This window comes from Gouania willdenowi (genome assembly GCF_900634775.1).
Source record: "Gouania willdenowi chromosome 24 unlocalized genomic scaffold, fGouWil2.1 scaffold_320_arrow_ctg1, whole genome shotgun sequence".
NCBI lineage: Eukaryota > Metazoa > Chordata > Actinopteri > Blenniiformes > Gobiesocidae > Gouania > Gouania willdenowi.
In genome coordinates this window covers 1,141,757-1,165,868 of record NW_021144848.1, presented here as the reverse complement: position 1 = coordinate 1,165,868, position 24,112 = coordinate 1,141,757, and the positions used below count along the sequence as shown (strand labels likewise).

Here is a 24,112-nt window from a genome sequence, read left to right as displayed (position 1 = left end):
TTTAAAATGAAATTGTTGCAGCAGAAACATTGTGTAAAGTGAATCCCCCCACATGGCTGAACGCTGCTGGTTTTGAACTCGGTGATGTTGGACAGACGCATAGAAACATAGAAACATAGAAACAGAAACACAAAAACATAGAAACAGAAACACAGAAACATAAAAACACAGAAACATAGAAACATAGAAACACAGAAACATAAAAACACAGAAACATAAAAACACAGAAACACGTTGCCGACACAAAGCAGCGCTGTCACTAACTCGTCCATGTGTCTACACAACAACAACCCAGGGTTCTGTTCTACTCAGAGGAACAAAGAGCTGTTGTGTTTGAAAAGAGGAGCAGTGGAGAGGGAATGCTGAACATCTACTGAGGAGGAGTTTGATTACAGCTTGTCTGAGTTTCTAAATACCAACATCCTCATCGCCACACGTCCAACTGTCAGCTCAAGTCTGCATGTGGTCATTCTGTCAATCGTCCTAAAGGTGGCGCTACAAACTATATGTTTATAGGTCTTATGTATTTTGTGTGTATATACTTTTACCTTTAAACACCCATATTATCCCTTTATATGTGGGCGTGGCTATTTTCAGCCAATGAGTATTTAAAATAATGACCATTAACTGGATTAGAATAAACATAACTAAAAATAAAAAGGAATTATAACAAGAATAAATATAAATTATAACATAGGGGAAAAAAACAACAAATGGCTTTGTGTATTTTTGGAGTCGTTTTGTAAATTTTTCTTTTATTTTGTATGTTTCTTATGTCGTTTTGAGAGTTTTTGTTATCATTTTGTGTTTTTGTTTTACTCTTTTAGTGTTTTTCTCATTTTGTTTAGTTTTTGTTGTCAAATTGTCTATTTTTCTGTCATTCGTTGAGATTTTGTGTGTTTTAGAGTCACTTTGTGTGTTTATTATGGGAAACAAAAATATGTGCACCTCAAGTGTGTATAACCTGGAATAATAAAAAAAACCAATTACCCTTCAGAATAAAAGCATTAGATCCTTTTCCTGTGTTTTTGCTCATTCAAAGGTCAGCAAAACGCTGAAAACTGGTCCACGATCCACGTGTTAAGAACCCATGTGACAAGTTTACCGATATCGGCAGATCGCAATTGGTTAGCGATGAATCAGAGTTGTGTCAGTCCCTGGACGTTTAACAGTAAGGGTGTAAGCAAAAACTGATTCTGCGATATATCGCGATATTTCACATCGCGATTATGGTATTGATCCAAAACATTTCCAAATCTAAATTTTTTAATCATGTTTTTATGGAAATAAAACCATTTTATTGTGCCAATATATACATAGCCCGTAAACTCCCGGTCACTAGGTGTCAGTGAACGCACCATCAGACCTTGTTAAACTATGTCATTTCTCAACGCATTTATTTTCATAAAACATACACAACACTTTTATAGCTGTACTGTATGTGGTTAATCTTTTTTTTTATTTTTTATTTTTAATCTAACAGAGTTGTAGAAGCAAAAGTATTTTTTTTTTTTTGAAAATGTAATTTGACAGTTTGATAAACATACCACTTGATTTTTATATCTGTGCTTGAATTACAGTTAGTGACCATTTATTTGTTTTAGCAAGTTAAAAAAAATTAAGTAAATTGTATTTCATACCATTTTGTAGTTGTAAAGGTGAAATTTGTAATTATTGATATTGCAATACTGTATATTAAAATTTGAATGCTTTTTCTGCACATTTATTTCCACTTTCAAGACATTTCCAGCACTTATAAATACTTTCCAGCACTTTTTCCACCTAATGTCATATGTTGACCCATTATTGTCACTTTGAACCTATTTTCACCATATTCCATCCTTTTTCAGGCCAATTTAACCACATTCGTCATTTGTCAAGCCCATTATTTTCCAGTTTAAAGGAATTGTTCCATAACTTTTTCCTGTCCATTTCTGCCCACTCTAATTTGCAACTTTTAACCAATGTCTGTGGTTTTAAAAATCCCATTTCATCACCTTTTCTAGAACTTTACAGAACCACAATCTGTTGGAGAAGCAAAAGCTAAACTTTTTTTGAAAAATGTAATTTGACAGTTTGATAAACATAACACTTGTTTTTGATATTTATACTTGAATTACAGTTAGTTGTCATTTACTTGTTCTCGCCAGTTTGAAAAAAAGAAATGAAATAAATTGTATTTCCTACTATTTTGTAGTTGAAATGTGTAATTATTGATGTTGTATTGTTTAGTATCGGGATATGTCGCATCGTCACATTCATGGTAATGCACAGCCCTATTAAACAGTGAAGGGTCTGAATAGTTTCTAGGGTCAGGTAAACGCTGAGTCATGCTCCCAGGTGTTCCTCCTAATCCTTGTGTCTGTCAGCAGCAAATAATCGTCAGAGGCATCCGAGCGCTGAGCGAGGAGGAGGAGCAGTGATGGAGAGGAGACAGAGCGCTGCCTTGTTTGTCCGTGAGTGACATCATGGACTCATTTTTCAACCCTTACAAACCCACAGAGACACTTCCAGGTTACACTGAACACTCCATAGCTCCAGTCGAAGCTTCAATTCATTCATCTTGAGGGTGAGGAAGAGTCACGGTTCTATTGAGTCATCTGATTCCTTTAAGCTCCCCCCCCCCCCCCCCCGAGGAATCACAGGACCCGGTTTAAAGAACACAAATGACTCGTGAGTCTTGATTCAACTCTTTAACTCATATGGTTCATGACTCCTCCTCTGGTTCACACACTACAGCTGTGGTTCTCAGCCCATTTTTGCTTATGTTTTTAGTTTGACCTATTTTCTGTAACAACACCAAACGTGCCATATTCAAACCTACTGTATTTTCATCACTTTTTCTGTCCACATTTTTGCTCCCTTTGAGGCATTTTTGCTACATTACTCCCATTTCTGCTGCTTCGGCACATTTTTTCCACTTTCAAGACATTTCCAGCACTTTTAAAACCTTTCCACCACTTTTCCACCTAATGTCTCATACTGTATGTTGACCCATTATTGTCACTTTTCACCATATTTCCTGCTTATTTTGGCCAATTTAACCACAATCACCATTTGTCAAGCCCATTATTTGCCATGTTGAACTAATTGTTCATACTTTTTAAATATATGTCAGACACTTTTTGATGTGCATTACATTTTAAGCCAATATTGACACTTTGAAGCCTTTTTACCACTTTTTCATAATGCGTCCAGTTATGATAGAATGTGAGCATTATTACATTATTAATCCTTATCACAGGATGTGGGCGTTAGTATATAATTGTTGGGTGTTTTCACATAAAGATGAAGTCAAGTGAAACTTCATGATTATTTTTGACAATTCAACCACATTCACCATTGGTCACGCCCATTATTTGCCAGTTTAAACTAATTGTTCCTATTTTTAATGACATTCCTCCAACACCCTATTTTAAAAGCCAATATTGACACTTTGAACCCTTTTTACCACTGTTTCTGTCTGTTTTTGCCAACTCTAATTTGCAACTTTTAACACATTTCTGTGTTTTATAAAATCCCATTTCACTGCCTTTTCCACCATTTTTGGTCACTTTTTACCCATTTTATTTCTGTTTAAAACAATGACTTACATCTATAAGATGAATATATACTATGGCACAATTAATAGTAAACTTCATGTATAATAGTAGATATTATTCAGATGAATAGAGGAGACAGCATAGGCGTTTGTGGCTATAGGCCGACTATGTAATGAATGACTCGGGGGCTGTAAAGCTTCATCTGAGGAGAATTAAATGCACCCGTCTTCATCCATTAATATTAAATGTAGGCTATAAGTACAGATAGTGAGAGGGCGGGGCTTCACTGTCGCTTTAGCGCTGTGATTGGTCAGCTAAAGAGCTGCAGACATTAGAGCAAGGGGTGTCATTTTAGTTCAGGGACCAAATATAAAGTAGTTTAATCTTAAATGGGCCTCAGATTTTAGGCGGGAAAACAAGCAAAATTTCACAATAAGTTTGCACTTTGATGTATAAATGATGTATAAAGTACGTAGCAAGCAACGAGTGACAGATATCAGATGTTGTGACTAATTTGTATTTAATTTTTGGAAACTTTGTGAAATAATTTCAGGAAAATTGAGTCCTTTGAAAAATCTGAGATTTGAAATGACTGCAGTCATGTGATAAAAGCGTGGGAAAATTGCGATGCTACAAATATTGTAAAGTTTCATTAGATTATGTTTGTATTTAGAAGGGCTGAGATGTCTACAACTGAGTTATTTGGTTATTTAATCAATAATTTGTCTTTTTTTACATTCTCCTGCAAGCCGAATTAGATGGTCTGAAGCAGTGTTTCTCAAATGGGGGTACGTGCACCCCTAGAGGTATGCAATGGCATTACATGGGGTACTTGAAAGAGAAAGAGAGAGTGAAAAATAAATAAAGTGTCAGGTGTGAAATGACCAGAAATGATACAAACTATAGAAATAAATCTATTCAGGAGTCACGAAATCAGTGTTTTTCAACCTTAGGTTTGAGAATTTTTTAATTAAAACAACACAATGTAATACAAATGTATTTCTATACTTTCACTTTGTCAATCACTCCACACTTAGTGGTGGTAAGCTACTATTGTAGCCACAGTTGCCCTGGGGCAGACTGAAAGAAGCGAGGCTGCCATAGTGCACCGTTGGCCCCTCCCACCACCACCAACACTCACTCACTCACTCACCATTCATACTAGGCAATGTGGGTAAAGTGCCTTGCTCAAGGACACAAAGACAATGACTTGGCTAGAGCGGGATTCAAACCCCCAACCCTTTGGTAATTGGATGAGCCACAGGTTACTTTAAATGTGTGTTATCATTCATTCATTCCATCATTATGATCTATAGATGTTTTATAAGCTAAATGTCAGACAAAGGGGGAACGTGAGGCACTGGACTAAAGGGCCACATTTGGCCCCTGGACCATGAGTTTGACACATGTGCGTTAGAGTGTGAACAGTCGACGCTCACTTCGCTCACACCTGCAGTTCATCTCCTGTCACTCATGGGTCATGTTGCCACCGGCAACAGATCATCATCACCCAGTGACCTCAGTGTGTGTGTGTGTGTTCTGTGTGTGTGTGTTCTGTGTGTGTGTGTGTGTGTGTGTGTGTGTGTGTGTGTGTTCTGTGTGTGCTTGTGTGTGTGTTCTGTGTGTGTGTGTGTGTGTGTTCTGTGTGTGTGTGTGTGTGTGTGTGTGTGTGTGTGTGTGTGTGTGTGTGTGTGTGTGTGTGTGTGTGTGTTGTGGTTCAGTGCTGAACTTTATGAGCACAGCGCTCGGTTTGGCCCCCGACTTACGGTGGGGGATGGAAAACGCATTAATGTCTCTCTCTCTCTCTCTCTCTCTCTCTCTCTCTCTCTCTCTCTCTCTCTCACATTCATTTGTAAGAAGAAGAGAATAAAAAAGAGTTTCAAAATAAAAGCATGTGGAAGGAAAAACCTGAGAAAGTTTCCCACGAGTCGACATCTGTCCATACTGAAGTGGCTTTACATTTAATGACTGTAGCTCAGAGTTTGCATGTTCTCACCAATACATCAGACCTTCAACGTCCAGCAAAGCTCACGTCTGTGTGTTCTCGCTTTATTTTGGCGATCTCGTTCATGTAAATAATATCCCTTTATACATGTTTTTTATTAATTTTTACCCTTTTATCATCACTGAAACCAGCATTCAGAATCAAGAAACAAGTAATATGAGTGAATACATTCTCTGAATATAAACAATCATCATTAAAACACAGCTTTTCTGTGATAATTCACTGTATTTTCTGTATTTTTTTTTTCATAATTGTTTGATTTTTTTTACATTCATTAAAGTATTTTAAATTTAGATTTAAGATACTATTTTGTTTACGTAATACAGTATAAATCTCAACTGATATGCCCTTAAACACACATAAATAATATCTCTTTATATGTGGCCATGGCTATTTTGGAGATTTCAAAATAAAAGCATGTGGGAGGTAAAAACTAAAGAACGGCCTGAGAAAAAATCTCATTTTGTAAATAATCAGAATTTCTGATGATCCCAAATTTTTTTCTAGAATTAGTTTATGATCATGTTTGAGCCTCAGATTTTTTCATGTATTTACTTCATCTTAGTTTAACTAGATTCACAAAGTGAATTTTCAGAAATTTCAGGCAACCCCACATGGGGTCCCGACCCCGAGGTTGAGAAACCCTGATTTAGTGGCTCCTGAATAGATTAGATCCTTTCCAGACAGTGTGAGACTTTGTTCATTTTCCACTGTCTCACACTCAAGAACCCCCTGTAATTACACTGCGTACCACAGGGATACACGTACCCCCATTTGAGAAACACTGGTCTATGAAACCATCACCATGTATCACAATGGATATATTCTTCCTGTTCACTCTTTGATAGGCGTCGTTGTCATACACAGTTATGGCTGCAAAAAAATTACAATGTCACCTTTTCCATGCGTAAAAGATTCGAAGCTATTTCATGACAATCCTTGTGCCAAAAACCTACATTTTGCTACAAAGATCATATTTCTACGTCTAATAGAACCAAAGTTATGACAAAATCTCCAAATTGGCAAAACGGACGGTGGCCATCTTGGAACTGTTGGTAAAATGTAAGGATGATGATGAAGATGAGGAGGATGAAGAGGTGAAAGAACATCCCTCGTGAATCCTGCTCTGACTACTTCAAATGAGCTAACTCTGTTAGCATGTCAATGTGATTTTTCTTTATAGGTTAGCATTAAGCTATTAGACGTTTTCACCAAACAGTTTCCGCATTAATGTTGGTCATGTGACTGATAGTGGGATCTGAAGTTAGTTTGAGGGTGGGGGGCGGGGGGGGAGCCTGTGTGCATCACCATTGGGAATATGACTGCCAATTCCCATATAAACAAATAACCAAAGAAAAACTGTTTTTTTTTTTATCTAAAATTTCCAAATTAAATTGAAAGTACAATTAATTCTTTTTTTTGTTTTAAAATGTCGTAATAACTAAACTTTTGCTGTCACAGGTGTGTCACAATAAGAGCAAAAGTTTTTGTTTTTTTGTGTGTGTTGGTGACCCAATTTTGGTTCCTGATCCACAGGTTGAGAACCTCTGAAGGAAACCGAAATATACGGAATAGCAGGTGAGTAAAAAGCTTTGTCTGCTGATCGCTTTGATGTTTCCTTTGAAGTTTCCTTTACTGCCACGTAATAATTCCATCCAGATTCTTACTGAATAATAACATCTTCTATTATCAGTTTCATTAGGGATGATTAGTTGGATTTCAAATATGGGATGATTGCATTTTCTTAAGTGACGATTGGCAATTGTTTTTAAAGCCCCAAATTTCTCAGTATTTACTCACTGATGACAAATATAAAGAAAAGCTGGTTTTTGCCTCTAAGTTTATTCTTATTGAGTTCATTGTTTGATGTAAACCTTTATCATCCAAGGATCAAAGTGAAACAGGAAAACCCCTTTATGCTCCAAGTTAACGGTGTGAGGATGATTAAAGCTTCTCAAAGTGAATGAACCAAAGCATAAATGCAGCAAATGACTTCCAAAATAAAAGCCCGTGGGACTGAGATGGAGCGGGATGGAAAAGAAGAGGCGGAGTCAGTGTGGGTTTGACATGAGCAGCTTGTTTGTTAATGGATGCAAAACGTGCGTGAGGAGGACGGAAAGTGTGGTCGGGGAAAACAACGCGGCGGCGTTGGAATAGGGAGCGTGGAAACGACGGGGGAAAGGAAAGGGAAAAGACACACAGATGAGAGATGGAAATCACACAAATCCATGCTGTCAGATGAAAAATGCAACTGGAAACTCCCTCAGAGGTGAAAATGTAGCATTTTCTTCTTCTCAAACACAAACCTCAGCGCTGCCACAAACAATAAAGGCTCTTAATCATTAAAAGGGAACCAAGCATCTTATTACTGTGATTTAATTAAAGCTTTTGTGTCATTAGAAGTAGGTTCTTTAGAATTATAGTAATCATGGAAAGAAGCCTCAACAACACTTGAGTTAATGAGACGAAGTGAGCCTTTATTTCACCACTCAGCGTTACATGTTCTCTTCATACTTCACCAGAGCAGAGGAGTGTGTGAGATCTCACACACCACTAATCTGATGTCGGCGCGCTTTGTGTCGCCATTGTTAAAGGGATCCTCCACTGTTTTTACAAATGTGGCCTAAAAACTTTTGAAATGTACTTATTAGTAGATCTATGCCCAATAAAACACATTATTATGCACTATATTAGTTTTATTACCTTCTAAAATGGGACTACTTTATAGTTCTAGGGCCTGTGTTCCTCCATCTTGAAATCATGTGACTGATGATGTCACACGGCCCCACTGCCTGTAAACATCCCATTGTTTTCTATTGGAGTGAAACATTCAGCCTGATTTTTAGATCATTTAGCAGCTTTTTAGATCATTTATCAGCTTTTTAGATCATTTAGCAGCTTTTTAGATCATTTATCAGCTTTTTAGATCATTTAGCAGCGTTTTCAGTCAAAATGACAGCTTTTGGTTGCTCTAAATAATCAGGAAAAGTTAAGATCTCAATGTAAAACTCTTTAGTTTACCGGAAAAGAATAAAAACAGTTGAGGTCACAGGGGGCGACAGTTTGAACTCTGAGGTTTCATAGTAGACAATGAAACAGACAAGAAGAGCTCTCCAAAGTGACCTTTACTCTCCCTTAAACAGTGCACTGACACGCTCTGGTGGCTTGAGTCAGCAAGTAAATCACTGACTTAACCAGCATTCTGTGTGCGCATTTCCACCACCGCACGCAACGTTTCCCAGGAACTTTGTCACGGGTTACATGTGCAAAGTTTGTAGGAACTCAAAAGACGATGTGAATGCAGATATCGACAGACTGAGAGGTGAAAATCTCTCCATCATGAACTCGTTTCTACTGCCAAAACTTTCCCCAGGAACTCTGCGTTTGTATCGCTGGAACCAGGATTGTCTCTGAAAAGTCTACAGACTTTGAAGGGGCGGGGCTTACAGAGCCAAAATATATTTAAGTCTGGTGTGTTTCTCGCGCTGCCGTTGCTGACATCACGGTTCACCTTTGAGTGGTCGTCGTCACAGGGATTTAAGATGCAAACATGAACGTTTTACACAAATTAAAAAGTTCTGGGGACTGTTGGTGGAAAAGCCGCGTTTCCACTGCCGAAATATTCCCAGAAATGATCTGTGTTTTTTAACTGTGTGGTTGATCCAAAGACACCAACAAAGCAAATACAATGTCAGGGAGAAAACTACCAGGAACTAAAAAGTTTGGGGTAAATTTTGCGGCAAAGGTTCTCTGTTCTGGTGAAGTCTGTAGAAAGCTGTAGAGTCCACCCTGTGCTTGGCTTCTCTATTGACTCAAAGCAACTAAAGAGTTTCACGTTGAATCCTTTCAGCGATCGTTGGTTCTGGTCTTACCGTGTTTGTGCGTCGTCACCCACATCAGGACGAGCAGAAGAACCCTCAGCCTCCACCGTCCTCCTCCTCCTCCTTCTGAGCAGGACTCCCTGTAGAAGACAACCAGTCACATCTGATTTATGTTGCCAGGTTACATTTTTTTACAAAAGCAAAACTGAATTATTGTTTGTTAATAATGTTTTCAGCTGGAGTCGTTTCAATATCACATTTTTATTGTTTTTTTTTAAAAAAAAATTCACTAAACTCCAATAGTAATTACAATTTGAAAAAAATGCTTAACTTGTTTTATCTTTTATGTTTTTGGTTTTTAAATATTTTATTTCATTTTCCAAATCTGTAAATTAATAATAACGTAAAAAATTCAAAGGCCCTGCCCCATCTCGTCCTGTTGAGTCTCTTTTCCCCATCATGTCTAGACCCGTCTCACCTTGTCCAGTCAAGCCTCGCCCCATCTTTCCTTGTCTAGACCCGTCTCATCTTGTCCTATCTCGTCTTGTCCAGTCAAACCTCGCCCTGTCTTTTCCAATGTCATTCCATCTTGTCTCGTCTCGCCCTGTTGTGTCTTTTCTTGTCCCGCCTTTTCTAGGCCCATCTCATCTTGTCCTGTCTCACCTTGTCACACCATGCCCCGTCTTGCACCATCTTCTACAGTCTTGACTCGTCTCGCCCCATCCTGTCTTGCCCTGCTGTGTCTCTTCTTGTCCTACCTTGGCAAGTCGAGTCTTATATTGTCCAGTCTTGTCTCGTCCAGTCAAGCCTTGCCACGTCTTTTCCCATCTCTTCTTGTCTTCTCAAATCTCATCTTTTCCCATCTTGCCCTGCCCCATCTCGACCTGTTGATTCTCTTCTTGACCCATCTAGTCCAGTCTCATTTGTCCAGTCAAGCCTCGCCCCATCTTTCCCCGTCACATTTCGTTGTGTGGTGTCTTTTCTTAGCACCTCTCTTCTTGTCCTGCCTTGTCTAGCCCCATCTCATCTTGTCCAACCTTGTCTTGTCTAGTCAACCTTGCACCATCTTCTCCAATCTCATTCTGTCTTGTCTCGTCTCACCGTGTTGTGTCTTTTCCTGTCCCATCTCTTCTTGTATCACCTTGTCTCGCCCAATCGCATCTTGTCCTGTCTCAATTCATCACGCCTTGAACTGTCTTCTACCGTCTTGACTCGTCTTGTCTCTTCCTGTTCTGTCTCTTCTTGTACCACCTTGGCTAGTCACATCTTATATTGTCCAGTCTCGTCGAATCCAGCCTTGCCCCGTCTTCTCATGTCTCTTCTTGTCTTTTCCCATCTCACCCCGTCCCATCTCGTTCTTTTGTGTGTCTCTTATTGCCCCGCCTTATCTAGTCCTGTCTCATTTTGTCCTACCTTGTCTCGTCTAGTCAAGCCTTGCCTTGTCTCGTCTTTTCCTGTCTTCTCTAATCTCATCCCATCTCGCCCTGTCCAATCTCGATCTGTGGTGTCTTGTCTTGTTCCCTCTCATCTTGTCCTATCTAGTCTTATCTTCTCATCTTGACTTTGTTGTCTTGACAACACGAGGAAACTAAAATGTTTAAAACAGTTTCAATTTGTTCAAAACAACCAAATGTAATTTTTCTATGTCTGTTTTTTCTTTGTCCCACCTCTCCTTGTCCTATAACAAGACAAGTGAGAACTGGTGGTGACGTTGTTTGCTAACTCAGTGTTAATCTGAGGTTATGATGGAGTGAGAGTGGAGGATATGATGAATATTCAGGGACAAACACAACAGGCCTGATGTGTGTAACTGTGTCCCTCATTCAGCTCGTGACATTATGTTGAAACTCGCTCCTTTGTCAAACCCAGCGTTTGCCCCCCCGCCCCCACACCCCCGCCCCGCCTCCAGGGAACAGACGCCACACCAGAGCGGGTCAGCGCGCGCTCCATAAAGACGCCGATTCATTGTTCCTCAGAAGACTTTTAGGGACGTGAGAGTCACACAAATGTCCCACGTTATCGTATCGACGCTGAGAGTTCCAGTTTTAGAGTTTACGTGAACTCATTTAGAAATCATGACCATGTCAATGCTTTTAAAACATAACAATTTTATTATTCAAATCATTCATAAATAGTTAAATAATTATTTTAAAAATAAATTCAATTATTATTTTAATTAACTAAAACATTAATAACTACAACTTCAGATGTATTCAAAAATTTTGACTTCAAAAAAATTAAAAAACACATCCAATAAATATATTGATATAATCTAATATATATATATATAGAAATACTTGTTTTAATTCATTTAACTAAATCATTTCAGTTTTGTCATATGGAGACAGGGCCATCATTGTTTTATGAATCTGTAATAACCACATTTATTTATTCATCTGAATAATATCCACTGTTATCCAGCAAAGTTTATTATTAATATTTGCTCCATAGTATATGGTCATCTTAAAGATGTAATTTTAATCAGAAATAAAATGGGTTAAAAGTGACCAAAAATGGTGGAAAAGGTGGTAAAAGGGCCTTTTCAAAACCACAGAAATTGGTTAAAAGTTGCCAAAAAACGGAGAGAAAAAGTGGAAAGAAGGGTTGTAAGTGTCAATATTGAAACAATTAGTTTAAACTGGCAAAAAATGGGCATGAAAAATCGTGAATGTGGTTAAATTGACAAAAAAAAAGCATAAAATATGGTGAAAAGAGGTTAAAAGTGACAATAATAGGTCAACATATGTGACATTAGGATGAAAAGTGGTGGAAAGCGTTTATAAGTGCTGAAAATGTCTTGAAAGTAGGGATGTAACGATTCACTCAACTCCTGATACGATTCGATTCACGATACTGGGTTCACGATGCGAGTCTCTCACGATTTATTTTACAAAATGGGACTGTAAACAAACAATGACTGAAAAATATTCCTTTATTTTTTGGGGGGAAAAAATACTGTACTATTTTCCTTTTATTTTTCATTGTCAAAAGAATCCCTTGATAAACTATTCAAAACAATGCAATTTAAAAATAAATCTTGAATGAAATAAATAAAGGAATAATACAAATGAAGAAGAAGCCTATTCATTTAAATTCTGGTTCTATAGTAAACAATGCAAAACTGCATTTTAGTTCTTTTTCTTTTTAAAAGTGCAACTGAAAATGTATTTTGTGCCTTAACAATTGGACTTTAAAAAAAACAAAAAAAAACAGTCTGCATTGTATTTAGACAGAGCTAATAGAAAAACGTGACTTTTACAGATATTCACGTAATATTACAGATATTCTTTCGGTGCTAAAGGGGTAAGGAATCATGTATTAACATGTTTAAGAGTAGAAGGCGGCCAGAAAGAAAGTAGTAGCAGATTCTGCCCGCCGCCTCAGCATTTGGACAAGAGAATGATAAATCTGCTGTTTAAAAAAAGTACGGCGATTCAATTTTCAGAGAATCGATGTGAACCTTGATACCTATGAAAGTGGAAAAAATGTGCAGAAAATTTAATTAACACCCACCAAATGCAGGTAAAAATGAACTTTGGCGGGTCACATTGTAGGTCACTACTGTCTGGTGAAAAATGTAACACCACTGCTGCGTTTGTTTGAATCGGCAGGGTTGCGGAAAGTCGTTGTTGCCAGATTGGGCTGTTTTCCTGCCCAGAAATTTGAGGGTTTTTATTTGTGTTTAGACTTTAAAACGTAATGTGTATCTGGCAACACTGCTTGTTTTACTAATCCTACATTTCCCATGAACACTATATCGTGACGTGTCATTCAACAATGCTTACGTTAGCGTGATTGTTATGGTTTGGTATCAGAAAACAAACAGAACGGTGCAAAACAAACAACAGGAGCTGAAATGAAGTTGTAAAATTAGCTGGGAAAAACAAACAAACACGTGGAGATATTTATCAGGTGTTGAAAAACTTGAACTATAAAAAAAAAGGAAGGCTGCTGCTGACACAGGGGAAAATATAGGTGAAATCTGATTTGTTTACATTTGAAGAGCATGCATGCTAGTAAAACATGTTTTCTCTACAGTACATTTAATTCTTAATACTGAATACTTCTATTTGTTTCTAACTTCAAACAGTGTTCCAAGGATTCAATTTTAATCTGAGTTAAGTTTGTTTACTAAGTTATGAGAATATACTTTATAAAAAGTTCACTTGACACATCCAAAGTTCCATTTTGCACCTTTTAGGCATTGTTACAACATTGTTTTTAAAATAAATGTATATATTTTTACTATTCTAATGTATTTCTGCAATCAACTAAAAATAAAAATATTAAAAAAAAAACATGTTTAAATCTATTCTGTGGCTCATGATGTAGTTGATTTTCGCTGGTAACGTAAAGAATCTACTATCTACATATCTATGATGGCTGCTGATCTAAAAAGATAATTTAAAGCCCTGAATGTAACAAAAATGCATTAAAAGGAGCAAAAAAATGGCAAGAACAATATCCACTGTTATCCAGGAAGTTTAGTATTATTGGGCCATATTATGTTAAAGACGTAAGTCCTTGTTTTAATCAGAAATAAAAAAAAATGGTGGAAAAATGGGATTTTAAAAACCACAGAAATTGGATAAAAGTTGCAAATTTGAGTGGTCCAAAAATGGACAGAAAAAGTGGTAAAAAGGGTTTGAAGTGTAAATATTGGAAGAATTAGTTTAAACTGGCATCACCATCTAAATTTGTCAAATGGTCATGACAATTGGCAAAAAATAAGCATAAAATGAGATGAAAAGAGGTTAAAAGTGACAATAATGGGTCAACATATGTGACATTAGGTGTAAAAGTGGTGGAAAGGGTTTAAAAGTGCTGAACATGTTAGAAATTAGAGTAATGTATCAAAAATGCATTAAAAAGGGGAAAAATGTGATGAAAATAGGTTAAAATATTCTTAGTTTCTTGAAGGCATCTAGTGACCCCATCCCAGTGTATCGCGACCACAAATGGGGTCCTGACCTTATCTTGTTCAATCAATCAATCAATCAATCTTTTATTTGGATAGCGCCAAATCATAACCAATGGTATCTCAAGACACTTTACAGTAGAGCAGTCTTAAGGACGGACTCTTCATTTTATGGATACACACATATGCATATATACTGTACGTATAAACACATACATATGTATCCCACACCCAACATGAATTCATCATGGCGGCAAGGAAAACCTTCTGTTAAGCAGGAGGAACCTTGTGTGGATCCCATTCCAAAAGACATCTTGTTGTGTCTCGTCTCGGACAGAAATACTTGTTTTAACTCATTCAAATAAACAATTTCAGTTTTAGTGTTTGAGGGTGTGAGGGTTTGATTTACTGATGCTGGGGGTTGCCACGGTAACAGTTAGAGCACCACCGGTTCCATTAGGATCATTTTCCTGGTGCAGGTGGAAAGATCCCATCGTTCCCATTAATGGAAGCACATTCCTGTCAGCTCACACCTGTAAAGCTGCTTTGTTCTTCTTCTTCTACTCGTTTCTCCTTTGATGAAAAGATCAGCTGGGATTTCATCTTATTAAACTATTAATGTCACATGGAGGGATTTTACAGCTTTATTTAGGTCAGAAATGAACCTCAAACATTAACTATTGAACGGATTTTAAGTCGTTTTTGGAGATTTTAATAGCGAACAAATGAGTATTTTACCAATCAACCAAAAAATACGTCCACTAAAATTTACTAAAGATGAGATCTCATCATATCTCATCTTAATACACCTCATCTTACTGTTTATCATCCTACTGTATCCAGTGTTGTGCTAGTTACTGGAAAAAAAGTAACTAGTTACCGTTATTATTTACTTCATTAACAAAGTAACTCAGTTACTATTTTAATTACTTACACCAAAAAGTAATGCGTTACTGGAAAAAGTCACTTTTGAGTTACTTTATTTATTTTGGGTCATTTGTGTCCATACAGCTTCATATCAGTGCTGTAATAATATAATAATCCACTGTTGATCAACTGCTATAAAACAACCATAAATGATGTGCATATAAAGCACAAAACAGCTGCTCCAAAATTAAAACAGTAATTTTTCAGCCTTAACACAGTAATGTAAAGTAAGCTGTGTGTATTCCAGGTACACATTCTGCTGTTGAAAATGCTTATAAAAATAAATGTGGAAAAACTAATTCACAGCATTTTTCTCAGCTACACAATGCTAAACATATCAGGCTAATGAGCTGCTGTTAGCAGTGACTCAGCAGTAGCGACAGGCTTCTTATTTACAATAACATACCGTGCAATAGTTTGGCTGACCTGTTCCTGGATAACAGTCACAGTCCTTTAAAATCCAGCCACAGCGTTAGCTTAGCTTCACTGATGCATCTTTTGGAGACAAACATAATGCATGTATTTCCACTCTGAGAAGCTTGTCCTGTTCTCGCATTGACTCGCCATGATTGGCTCACGTGATGTAAACAGAAACACGCTGACAATGCTTCTTCTTCTACTGTTTTACCGTGTTTAGCACGGCATCCTGCAAAAATATGTAGCGCCACTGTAAACAGGAAGTACACTGCAGCTAGCAAAGTAACGGACAAACGCACCATATTGTAACGGTAACGGGGTTATTTCTTTAGAAATATGTTGCGTTACAGTACGAGTTACTGTCAAAAGTAACGTTGGGGCGGTAACGCCGCCCAACACTGATTGTATCCCATACCATCGTACCTCTTCCTTTCATATCTCACCTTATCATTTCTTATCTTAACTCATCATATCTCATCTTATCATATCTTATTGTATCTCACATCCTTTCATTTCTCATCTTATCAAATTTTATTTTATCTAATCATTTGTCGTCTTAACGTAGCGCATCATATTGCATCTTATCTTAATATTTATCATCTTATCATATCTCATCTGAATGCATCTTACCGTATCTCACTTTTTTATTTCTCATCTTATCGTTTCTCATCTTATATCTCATTTTAATGCATCTTATCATATCTCATATCCTATTATTTCTCATCTTACCGTACTTCATCTTATCGTATCACATCTAAACAAGTCTCATCTTAATGTATTTTCTCTCATTGTATCTCATCCTATCAATTCTCATTTTATCGTACCCTATATTATCATATCTTATCTTAATGTATCTCATCTTATCGTAACTCATTGTAATGTTATTGTATCTCACATAATTTCTCATCTTAACGCATCTCACCTTATCAGATCTCATCTAAACATAACTCATCTTATGGCATCTATTCCCATCTCATCCTAATGTATCTTATCATATCTATATCTATATCATATCTATATCATAAATATAGAATAGAATATAGAATAGAATTCAAGATTCTTCTTCTCACTTATAAAGCCCTAAATGGACAGGCACCAGTCTATCTCAAGGAGCTTGTAGTGCCATACAATCCCCCCAGAACACTACGCTCTCAAAATGCTGGACTACTCGTTGTTCCATTCATCTCTAAAAGTAGTATAGGAGGAAGAGCTTTCAGTTATCAGGCCCCACTTCTCTGGAACCATCTACCAACCACGGTTCGGGGGGCAGACACCCTCTCTACCTTTAAGGTTAGGCTCAAAACATTCCTCTTTGGTAAAGCTTTTAGTTAGGAACCAGCTCATAGCTCATAATTAAGATGCAATAGGCATAGACTGCCGGGGGGGGGGGGGGGTCTGGCATGCTCGGTTGGAGAGAGGTTGGAGAGGGCGTTAAGAGAGAGGTCATTTAGGTTAGAGAGGGACCGGAGAGGGTCCCATTCCTCTCTCAAACACTCCCTCTATGTCTGCTTCTTCCCTTGTGTGTTTGCTCCTGTACTCCTTCTGGCTTTTGTCTTGCAGGTCTGTGGGATCCTCAGTGTGGAGTTACAGAGTCTCAACAACTCTGTCTCCACCCTTTCCTCTGCACACACCCAACACAGCATAACGTGGATGGCTGTTCATCATAGGAATGGGATCCACACAAGGTTCCTGCTGCTTAACAGAAGGTTTTCCTTGCCGCCATGATGAATTCATGTTGGGTGTGGGATACATATGTATGTGTATATACGTATATATGCATATGTGTGTATCCATAAAATGAAGAGTCCGTCCTTAAGACTGCTCTACTGTAAAGTGTCTTGAGATACCATTGGTTATGATTTGGCGCTATACAAATAAAGATTGATTGATTGATTGATCTCACATTATATGATTTCTCATCTTACCGTACCTTGTCTTATCATACTTCCTCTTACCAGATCTCATCTTTTCATATCTCATCTTAATGTATCTTATCCCATCATATCCGATCATTTCTCATTTTATCATATCTTATCGTATCGCTTCATATCAGATCTTATTCTATTGTATGTCGTCCAGTTGTACCTCATCAAATCATATCTTATGTTTTAACAAAACACATTTTATCTTAACGTAACATATCCAATCATATCATAATGCATATCGGAACAAATCTTTTTTTTAACTTATTATAGCATATATATATATACACATATACATATACATATATATATGTATCTTATCTTAACGTCACGTATCAAATCCTCCTGTGACTCTAAACATCTGGAGACGTTTAAATATCAGTTGTTTCTAAAGTCTCGACTGCTTTTTGATGATAATATATATATATATATATATATATATAATGAATAAAGTAATAATTTCAGGGTAAATAAAGATGTTTTTAAATCACAGGAGAGAAGTTTATCTTCATTCCTCTTGTGTGAAAAATCCAAACCTGTTATTTAAAGAAAATCCACAAAAATAGATCATATCCTGGATTTCACCAGAGTAAAGTCCGACTTAAGCTAACTGAGTTGAGTTTTCTACAGTCAGACTTAATAATGAAGTGATCCGCTCCTGGAGGGCCACTGCCCTGCATGTTTTATTAGACCTTCATGCAGAACAGCAGCTCTCCAGGACCAGACTTTGACACCCCTGCAGCACAAACGCTGATAATCCAGTAACGGAAAATCAACAAAAAGTCAAGATTTCATGAGGAAAAATGTGTGATTTAAGTTAAAAAAGTTCAGTATTTTGAAGTCAGAGTTGAGCAGAGCTGACGACTTATGTCACGTGTCAAACTCAAGGACTGGGGGCCAAATCCGGCCCTTTAGAACATCAAATTTGGCCCGCAGGAAAACGTAAAGACAAAAAAAACTAATTATTGTCCAAATTTCGAATTAATTCAGTTATAAATAAATCAGCTTATATATCTAAATACACAGATTTAATGAAACTTCACAATATTTGGAGGATCGTAATTTTGCCATGCTTTTATCACATGACAGCAGTCATTTTAAACCTCAATCAAAGAACATAATTTACCTGAAATTATTTCACAAAATTTCAACAAATTAAATAAAAATTGGTCACAATAAATGACATTTAAAAGATCTGTCACTTATTGCCTGGATATTGTTACATACTTTATTTATGATTTATACGTTATGTTACGTACAAACTTGGGGACATTAATGTTGAAATTGCTCGTTTTCTAGGGCTGGACGATAAATTGCATTTGTGATATTATTGTGATGTCATAAAACGCTATTTTCTAATCGCAAAGGCTGCTAATATTGTATTTATTTTTTTGTTCTTGTCCTGTCTTATTAAGTTCAGCCCACATGTTTACATGTTTCATGAAAGGTGAAGTCAGTTATGAGGTGAATCCACACATTTATTTACTTTATTGTTGTAATCTGTGCTTTAAAATGTATATTTTATATTTATTTAAAGTTTAAATAAATCTGAAACTGTTTATTATGAAACAGATTGATTTATTGCTTGTGTTCATTAAAAAATATATGACAAGGGGCCCTTGAAAAAAATAATCGCATATTAAATCGCAATCGCAAATATTGAGGAAAAAAAAAATCGTTCAACGCTAAAATCAGCTTAAAATCAAACTACTTCCTATTTGGCTCCTGTACTAATATTAGTTTGACAGTCCTGACATACATTAAAGATAATAGATAAGTGTTTTATTTCTACTTATCGACTATTATTTTTAAATAGATTTAGTTGGAAAATAATGATTGAGTTGTCATGATTTTACTCATTATGATACATTTGACAAAGTATATTTTCTTAAATATATATGAAAAATAAGACTATATGTTTGATAGGTTGAAAATATGGATTTTTACCATGTTTTCTGTGGGAAATAAAGAATTATCTTCAATGAACGCTTTAAACGCCGCCTTTAAATTGTTAAAAGTTTAAAAAGAGTGTTTTTTGTTTGTTTGTTTGTTGTTTTTTCTGCTCATCCTACAGTTCCTTCCACACATGTTCACCTCCATTACAGTTACAGCACAGATTGTAAACACATGGAAAAGCCATTTTCCTTCTTTTCCTCCAGCTCTCCTGCTGGGAAAGAAGGAAAACTAAAAGGCTTTTTTCCACTCATCACTGCTTTGGCCACAGATTGAGTGATTAACGCACAGAGGTGAGGAAGGAGAAAGTGGGCCAGAAAAAGTTGGATTTCAGGGTTTGAAGAAATGATTTCAGCTGCAGCCAATGATGAGCTCATGGCTCTGGGAGGACATGAAAGCAAAGAAACAGAATCAAATCACCAACTCCATGGCTATGGTTATGCGCTGTGGCGCGTTTCTCACACACGTAGAATCATAAAGTCACTTCATGGGAATCGCACTCACATCTTTTCACTGCAGCGGATTCCGCGGATTCCCCCGCACGAGCATTTCTTCTTCCTCCAGGAAAACTTTTCCCGATGGTTTTCCTTCAACTTTCAGCTCCGACCCCGAGTTTTCCACACGCTCCGGATCCACGGTGCGCCCTGTGCGCCCTGGACACGCGTAAAAGTGCCCAAAGACTTTGGAGACGGAGGGATGGGGGCGCACTGGGACTGGTGTGTGTGTGTGTGTGTGTGTGTGTTGGAGCATAGGGGCTCCTCCAACAGGGTGGGCTTGGTTTGCTGCTCCGCACTCCCCGCCGGCGGCGGTGCGTTAGAGAGAGAGAGAGAGAGAGAGAGAGAGAGACTCGTTTTGGATGAAATCAGATTTAAAAATTCTGGATTGTTTCACATTAAAGTTTAAATCAACGAGACTATGGAGGTAGAAAAATCACTTTAAAAAAAAAAAACAAGTGTTCAAATGCATATATATATATATATATATATATATATATATATATATATATATATATATATATATATCTCGAGACCCAAATATTGACATTTTTTTCTCTTTAATTACAAATGTTTTTTTTTTTTTTATCATTATTATTTAATAATAAAGACACAAAATAACAAAATAAAAAGTTTGTCAAAATGTAGAATTCTTTTTAAAATAATGTAAAACTAATGACTTCAATTAGAAATTAAAAAAAATAATCTTAGGCTCCAAGTATATTAGATACATTTATGAACGGTAAAACTGAGAAAATAACCAACATTTAATGTTGTTTTGGTGCATTAGGTTTAATCTGATTGGTCGGCTATGATGTGATGTATTTGATTGTCTAGTTATTTCATTATTTGTAGTTTTATAATGTCTGTTAATCATTTTAAAACTAAAAATAATAATTGACTCAGTAATGGTTGGGTGTAGAAATGTAATGAATTACTGTACTTCCTTTAAAATGTATTTAAGTACAAATAAAATGACTGATTTAGAAATATACTCAAAAAAGTACAAGTACGTAAGTTTTCATCTTTTATTCAGATTCAACCTGGAGTCGGAAACTTCGTGCAAAAGTAAAGAAAGATTTACTCAAAAAAAAAAAAACATTTCAATGATGGAATAAACCCACACTGTGCAGCAAACACACACACACACACACAACAGAGGAAACTCCTCCCACAACAACAAAAAACAACAACAACAGAGGAAACCAACAACGAGAAGCAAACAGAAAACAGCAAATGAACAACGTCCGATGCCTGAAAACTCATCGAGTTCAGTTTTCTGTAAAGTCAACGAAAACTTTAATAGAAAGTCAGGATTTTATGACAGAAAAGTCCAAGTTAAGTTGAATTCTAGGAAGTCAGCGTTGGATAAATGACTCACATAATGTGATTGGTTACAGAAAAGCAACAGAAAGTTAGACATTTACAATTAAAAGTCTAGCTTAAGTTTGTTTCTGTTTTCTGAGTCAGAGTTTGAATCAGTTTATGTAATCTTGTCAAATAAAATCAACAAATTGTAAGTTTTCTAAAGTCAGAGTTGGAAAATAATCTCAGATCATGAATGAACTGCTTATGAACGGCACGTGTTGAAGAGCAGCTCTAAAACTCACAATGCAAAACTGACTTAAGTCAAGATTTTACAATGAAAGTGTAACTTAAGTTTAGTTTTCTTAATTCAGACTTTGAAACATCGCTGGGATAATAGTGATTAACAAATGTAGTGAGAACCAGTACTAAAGCTCAAAAAATCTTTTTAAAAAAATCTACAAAAATGGAATAAAGTCAAGATTTTATGAACAAAAACAAACTTAAATGTTCAGTTTTCTAAAGTCAGACTTAAGAAAACTCAGATAATGAAGCAATTGATTCTTTGTACTGTAGCAAGAACAGCAGTACTAAATCTAAGAATCTATTATCTAGCAAAGGTTGTTAGAAAGTTAAGCTTTTATGATAGAAAAGTCTGACTTAAGTTCAGTTTTCTAAAGTCAGAGTAGGAAAATAATCTCAGATCATGAAGTAATTGCTTATTTAGTGCAAATGTGTGGAAGAGTTGTACTAAATCTTACAATCCATCTAAAGGAAAACAATGGAGAACTGATTTAAGTCAATATTTCACAATAAAAGTTTAACTTAAGTTTAGTTTTCTTAAGTCAGACTTTGAAAAATAACCCAAATAATAAAGTCATTCACCAATGTAGTGAAAAGCAGTAAAAGCTCAGAGTACATTTAAAAAACAAAAATCTACAAAAATGGAATAAAAAGTCAGGATTTTATGATTAAAAACTTTAACTTAAGTGTTCAGTTTTATAAAGTCAGACTTCAGAAAACTCGGAAAATGAAGCCATTGATTCTTTGCAGCAAGAAAAGCAGTACTAAATCTAAGAAAGAAAATCGTCAAATTATTAAAATATTTGAGAAGGCAGACTTAAGTTCAGTTTTCTGAAGTCAGAGTTTGAAATAACTGAGATAAAGAAGTGATGGTGAGAAAACTGGAACACAGCAGCTCTAAAGCTCAGAATCATTTAATCCAAATGAACAAACACAAAAAAGATGATTTTAACTTAGGTAAACTTAAGTTCAGTTTTCTGAAGTCAGAGTTAGAAAAATGACAGGTAGTTAACGGCATGAATCTAGAACTCAGAAATAAACCGACATAAACAGATTAAAGTCGTGATTTATTTGATGCAAAAGTGGAACTTAAGCATTAGCAGAGTTTTGCTTCCCCTGGTGAAGGATCGGAGCTCATGGTGTCGTTAATCAGACTAATTAAACACTTCAGTTCTGTGGAACCCGTAAGTTGAGCTTGACTTTGTCTCGCCGTCGTCGATGGCGACGCTTTGATCAGTTTGAGGAGTGATTACCGCCGCCGTCGCTCTGTCGTCTGCTACAACAACCGCCGCCATTGTTGGACGCAGATATCCATCATGTCCTCGAGTGGCGGTGTGTGCGTGTGTGTGTGTGTGTGTGTGTGTGTGTGTGTGTGTGTGTGTGTGTGTGTGTGTGTGTGTGTGTGTGTGTGCGTGTGTGTGGTGAGGACAGAGGCTTCATTCTTTGCCCGTCGTGAGGAGCTTCAGGGCTTTCTGGAGGTTCTGGACGGCCGTGCCCACGTCCTCGTACTGCAGGGCGCTGCCGGCGTACTTGCAGTACTTCTGAGCTTTGGTGAAGTCTTCAGCAGAAAGCTGAACTCCACCTGGAGGAAAGGAGACAATGAGAGCGTCAAACATAGACACCAACAGCAGCCAATCAGAGTCAAGAGAAGAGGTACAGCTCTGATTGGCAACACGCGCTGCGTCTCTGTGTGTGAAAATAAGGCCAAAACCTCACAAACGCACAAAACAAGGATTCAAAAACATCATTCACATACATTTCTTCTTTTCTTTTGCAAATAAGAAACGTACCAATAAAAAAAAAAAAAAAAAAAAAAAAAAATAGGTTTTACACATACAAAGAAACGTCTTCAATTACAGTCAGTTTTTCTTTTTTCAACCTTGGGGTCATGACCCCATACAGGGTTGCCTGAAATTGAAATGGGATTGCGTGTAATGCAAACATGATCTACACAATACACACACAATTACATTAAAAATACACAAAATGAATAGGAAACAGGGCATTTGTGTGTGGTATTTGTTGTTGTAGAACCTCACATATGCACAAAACATAATTCACATACAGTTCTTATTCTCTTTTGCAAATGAGAAACATCCATCCATGCATCTATTTTCAGACCCACTTGTTCCTGTTATTCAGGGTCACGGGGGTCTGCCGGTGCCAATCTCCGGCTCTCATTGGGCGCTGGGCGGGGGTACACCCTGGACAGGGCGCCAGTCCATCACAGGGCAACACAGACAGAGAACCACTCAATTTAGAGACCCCAATCAACCTTACAGTCATGTTTTTGGATTGTGGGAGGAAGCCGGAGTACCCGGAGGAAACAAATAAGAAACATACCAATTAAAAACACAGCAGGTTTTACACAAACACTACATCTGGGTAACTGTGATCAGATTTTAAGTGTGTTAGCAATATGGTAAAATATAATAATCATGAAAATATTGCCATTTCCGTTTTAGGAAGTTAATTCCATCATTTGTTAGTTTTTGGCTATTAAGG

General features: G+C 36.8%; 2 protein-coding genes across 12 annotated transcripts in view; both read right to left on the bottom strand.

Moving 5' to 3' along the window:
• The window catches only part of adgrg6 (adhesion G protein-coupled receptor G6), an 85,971-nt gene extending 65,558 nt beyond the window's left edge, over window positions 1-20,413 (bottom strand). For all 9 annotated transcript variants that reach the window (XM_028440526.1, XM_028440532.1, XM_028440528.1 and 6 more), the window contains exons 1-2: window positions 20,010-20,413; window positions 9,420-9,508 (exon numbers count right to left, since the gene is read on the bottom strand). In XM_028440526.1, coding sequence (XP_028296327.1) covers window positions 9,420-9,508; window positions 20,010-20,011 — 91 coding nt within the window. In that variant the 5' untranslated portion in view covers window positions 20,012-20,413. The remainder of the gene's footprint in view (window positions 1-9,419; window positions 9,509-20,009) is intronic.
• A 600-nt stretch (window positions 20,414-21,013) lies between these two features.
• Window positions 21,014-24,112, bottom strand: part of vta1 (vesicle (multivesicular body) trafficking 1) — a 54,769-nt gene continuing 51,670 nt past the window's right edge. For all 3 annotated transcript variants that reach the window (XM_028440477.1, XM_028440478.1, XM_028440479.1), the window contains one exon: window positions 21,014-23,189. In XM_028440477.1, coding sequence (XP_028296278.1) covers window positions 23,044-23,189 — 146 coding nt within the window. In that variant the 3' untranslated portion in view covers window positions 21,014-23,043. The remainder of the gene's footprint in view (window positions 23,190-24,112) is intronic.